The following is a 4,169-nucleotide window of genomic DNA, read 5'->3' on the forward strand; positions in this document are numbered from 1 at the left end:
ATGGCCTTGCGTGCAGGGTACGGAGTTGGGGTGCAGCACTGTTCTCCACCGGGGTGCTTGTCTGTCCAGCCCCCATCTTTCCCAGTTAAAGTGCAGCTCCTGGGCTGGTCTGGAGAGAGAGAGAGAGAGGCTGGGGAGGGAGGAGGAGGCTGTGAGGGGTCTGCCTGGGACTGGCATACCCCACCCCACCACTGAGACCTGCTGGCTCCCGAGGAGGCACCGGGGAACCGCGGCTCCCACCCGCCCCATGGGCCCGTCCAACTTTTGCAACACGCAGAGCATCCTTCAGGGATTCTCAAATCCTCCTGTTTCACACCAATCCCACAGCCTCCGGGAAGGACGATAGGGCTATTCAACAACCTCCCCCTTTCTCTCTCTGTCTCTCCAGTGCCTGTTGACACCGAAAGCCCATGAGAACACCCACCCTTGTTTTCATAACCCTCCATCCTCCCCTCGCGCTCTTCTGCCAGCCTTTCCTAACCTCTCTCCATTTCTTTGTGCCTCAGATGAGTTTCCTGCTCTCGCGAAGCCTCTGAAAGCCGCAGACCGTACGTCCCCTTAGCCTCTCGGTTTGCAATCACCGCTTGGTAATTGTTTTGCTGGTTCAGCTGCCGTCAGGGCTGGAGCGCTGGCTGCGGCTGGGGGAGCATCGGCTGCGTCGTGCCTGGGCACCTTGGTGGGAAGCGGGGACGGTGCCAGCACGGCCTCCCCCTGCCCTGCAGGAGCGGCGAAAGGGCTCCACCGCCCTTCCCCACAGCGGGTTTGGGGTGCCCATGCTGGGCAGCGATGCCTTTGTGGTCTCAAGTGTGTGTTGCGTGCTGAGCCAGCTGTGCAGAGGAGCAGCTAGCTCAGGAGCTCAGAGCAGGACCCTGCAAACGATTTCTGCCCCTTCGCTCTTCCTTCTGCTTGAGGTTTCCTAAAAATGAGCCCTTCTCTTCCGAGCACTCTCTTACTGCCTTAAGGGGAGCAGGGGGCCAGCTCCTCGGCTGGTGTAAATCCCCCCCGCTGGCTCACACCAGCAAAGCGATGCTCTCTGGGACCAGGAAGCTCTGTGCCCCCCCCGCACAGCCCCACACCCACCTTGTCTTTCTCCTGCAAAAAGGTAAGCTGTCGTAGGACTCAAAGGGGGTGAAAAACTGCAGCATTTTGGTGGCCTCCAGCCGCATGCGTGTGGTCCCCATGGTCCTGCAGCGAAGCCCCGCGGGACACGTCCCCGAGGTGCCTTCGGGACTCTTTTAACAGCTCTTTTCCCCCACGGTCCCCAGCTGACGATGGGCTCGGGTTCCTGCCGACCTTCGGTCCCTGCTATATCAACCTCTACGGCAGCCCCCGGGAGTTCACCGGCTTCCCCGACCCTTACGAGACGCTCAATTTAGGAAAGGTGACGTCGGCTTCTTTCCAGCACAACCAAAACTAAACTACCGCCCCTCCTTGCCAAAAGAAAGCTGCTATTAACCCAAACTGGCTTTGTTATTAGGAGCCTGCGCTGCGTTTTCTGCCCCTGGCTATTCCCGCTGGCTAAACACCTCCTGATATTGCTCTGCTGCCCAAACACTCTACCTTTGAAGCGCTTGCAGAAATACTTTGCCTGGTCTTGCTCCTCTGCAATGAAGCCCGCTGAAAGCAAAGGCAGAGCTGCGGGGAGGGATCACCGGGGTCCTGACGCCTGTCCCTGGTCTACCCCAAGGGCGAGGGAGTCGCGTATCGTGGCAGGATGCTGGTGGAGCTGGAGACCAAACTGGTGGAGCACGTGGAGCAGAAGGTGGAGGACATTTCTGCGGATGACATCCTGCGGGTGGAGGTAACGGGGTCTCTGCGGGGTCCCGTGGACTCCGGGGTCGTCCCTCCGGCGGCACGGCATGTGGGGCACTAGGGAAGGGGCGTGGGTGTTGGTCCTGGGTGGGTGATGTCCCGTGAGCGGTGGAGTGGTCGGTGAGCTCCTGGAGGGTGTCTCCTGCTGTGTTTCCATCCCAGGGTGTCCAGCTTGCTCCGTCTGAGCTGCTGCATGGTAGAGAGCAGACCATGGTGAACATGGAGGGGTGGGAGATTTGCTTCAACAGGACCCCAATCCCAGCTCGAGCGCTACCGCGGATGTGCTCCTTTTGCTCGTTTCTTCAGGCTTAAGCTGCATTTTTTATGGAAAGTTCTAGCCTTCTCCTTTGTCAGGTTTTTCCTAAATATCTCGCCCAAAATTCCCCTGCTGCAACATATGCTTTTCTTCCCTGCAATAAACTTTTCCATCTCGGAGGCCTCACTGAGCTGGTGTGCGCGGGGGTAGTAGAGGGTCTGTGTGTCGGAGAGCGGTGGTGGTGTCTTCTCTGCGGACACGGTCCTGTGCCTGTTGCAGAAGTACCTGCGCCGTCGGAAGTACTCCCTCTTCGCTGCCTTCTACTCGGCCACCATGCTCCAAGACGTGGACGACGCCATCCAGTTTGAGGTCAGCATTGGCAACTACGGCAACAAATTTGACAACACCTGCCTGCCCTTGGCCTCCACCACGCAGTACAGCCGGGCTGTCTTTGACGGTGAGCAACACGGGGGTGACCGAGCACTGGGATGGGCTGCCCGGGGAGGGTGTGGAGTCTCCATCCTTGGAGACCTCAACCATGCTGTGAAGGGGGAATATGTGACTGGGGAGGAGTGGAGAAGCCAGGACTACTTCTCTCAGCTCTGTGCTGGCTTGAAGTGGTTTTTGGGCAGCACCTCAGCACTAACAGTGCCCGTTTCTCTTCAAGGAAGAGCCAGTGCTTCGGGGTGGCCTTTCCCTGGCTCCTGTGGGGCTCTCATTCTGGTGTGAGATGTCCTCACCCCACTGGGTTTGTTCTGCTGGTTTCTGGCCTCACTGCTCTGCAGGAGCTGCTGCAGCTGTGGAGGTTGACGCACATCCCTTTGGACCTTGGTGTGCACTGCTCTGTTGCATGTGGGTTTGGGGAACGTAATTCCCATCCTCTTGCTCCAAAAGAGCCCCAGAGATGGGCTTCTGCCCAAGGCCAAATGCTGCACTGCCCCCCTTCATCTCTGCTCCAGTCCTGAGGAGTGGGGTCCCCTGTCACCCCAATATCATGAGCTCACCAGTGTGCTGTGCCCTCCAGGTTGTCAATATTACTACCTGCCCTGGGGCAACGTGAAGCCCGTGGTGGTGTTGTCATCCTACTGGGAGGATATCAGCTATCGCACTGATGCCCAAAACCTTCTCCACCACGCAGCAGACAGGCTGGTGAGTGCCGCGGTGGCAAGGAGCATCGTCCACCTCCTTTCTGCATCCTGCCCCGGGGGGACAGGGAGGGGACAGAGGCCACCTCCAGGCTGGGTCAGGTTTGGGGTTTGATGACTCTTGTGCTGTGGAGGGGAAATCTGTCGGTGTCCCGGGTGGTGCCCTGCTCAGCCCGTGGAGTGATGGAGGGAAAGGGACCACCCTCATCCCCACTGGGGTGACAGTGGGGTGTGAACGCAGTGCTTTGCCGTGCCACCCACCTGCCTACTGATGCAGGCGCAGGAGGCAAGGACCTTTCTTCAGCTCCTGAGCTATTTACGGGATTTCTTGCCGTATTTCACTGTTGTTTCCCCTGGAGCTCCAACAGGAGCAAAAACGCAGGTGCAGAGCCCCGGTGGGACCCAGGCTGGAGTTTCTGATCACGGGGAGCAGCCCCAGGCACTCATTGGGAGGGTCCTGGATGCGGGGTGGAGCAGGGCGCCGGGGGGTTCCCCGCTGTGCAGCTCCTCTTCCCCACCTCTCGTGCAGGAAGCAAACCTGGAGAAGGTCCAACTGGCTCTCAAGGCCAACCGCTCGCCGAGCGAGCTGGACGCCCTGGGTGCCCAGCTGGTGGATGACGTCATCGCTGACTGCAGGTATTTTCTGCCAGTTCTGAATGCGAGCCTTTTCATGCCGTTTATTGCGAGAGCGCTTATTTATCTTGGAAGGGACAGCTTTTTCCTTTTTTTCTTTTTTTTTTTTTTTTTCCCCTTTGAAAAACGCCAGTCGTTTGCTAATGTTTGCTTCAAAGGTTGCTGAGCCAAGGCACGGAGTTGAAAAGGTGACATTTAAGGCAAGTCATAAATTTCCAGCCTTCATGCAAGGGCTGCAGCGTGGCTCACCTGAATGAGTGGCATTGTGTCGGGGCAGGAGCCAGAGCCAGGCCAGCCCAGCCAGAGGGACGGGGGGGCACGGG

The 4,169-nt window shown here is 58.6% G+C and overlaps 1 protein-coding gene across 1 annotated transcript in view; it reads left to right on the forward strand.

Annotated features, from left to right (window-relative positions):
• DYSF (dysferlin) overlaps positions 1-4,169 on the forward strand; it is a 118,199-nt gene that overhangs the window by 22,929 nt on the left and 91,101 nt on the right. Inside the window, exons 18-23 of the mRNA XM_009290710.1 lie at positions 507-548; positions 1,266-1,381; positions 1,688-1,801; positions 2,348-2,525; positions 3,093-3,217; positions 3,743-3,849. Coding sequence (XP_009288985.1) covers positions 507-548; positions 1,266-1,381; positions 1,688-1,801; positions 2,348-2,525; positions 3,093-3,217; positions 3,743-3,849 — 682 coding nt within the window. The remainder of the gene's footprint in view (positions 1-506; positions 549-1,265; positions 1,382-1,687; positions 1,802-2,347; positions 2,526-3,092; positions 3,218-3,742; positions 3,850-4,169) is intronic.

This window comes from Aptenodytes forsteri, unplaced genomic scaffold, assembly GCF_000699145.1.
Source record: "Aptenodytes forsteri isolate BGI_AS27 unplaced genomic scaffold, ASM69914v1 Scaffold236, whole genome shotgun sequence".
Lineage (NCBI taxonomy): Eukaryota > Metazoa > Chordata > Aves > Sphenisciformes > Spheniscidae > Aptenodytes > Aptenodytes forsteri.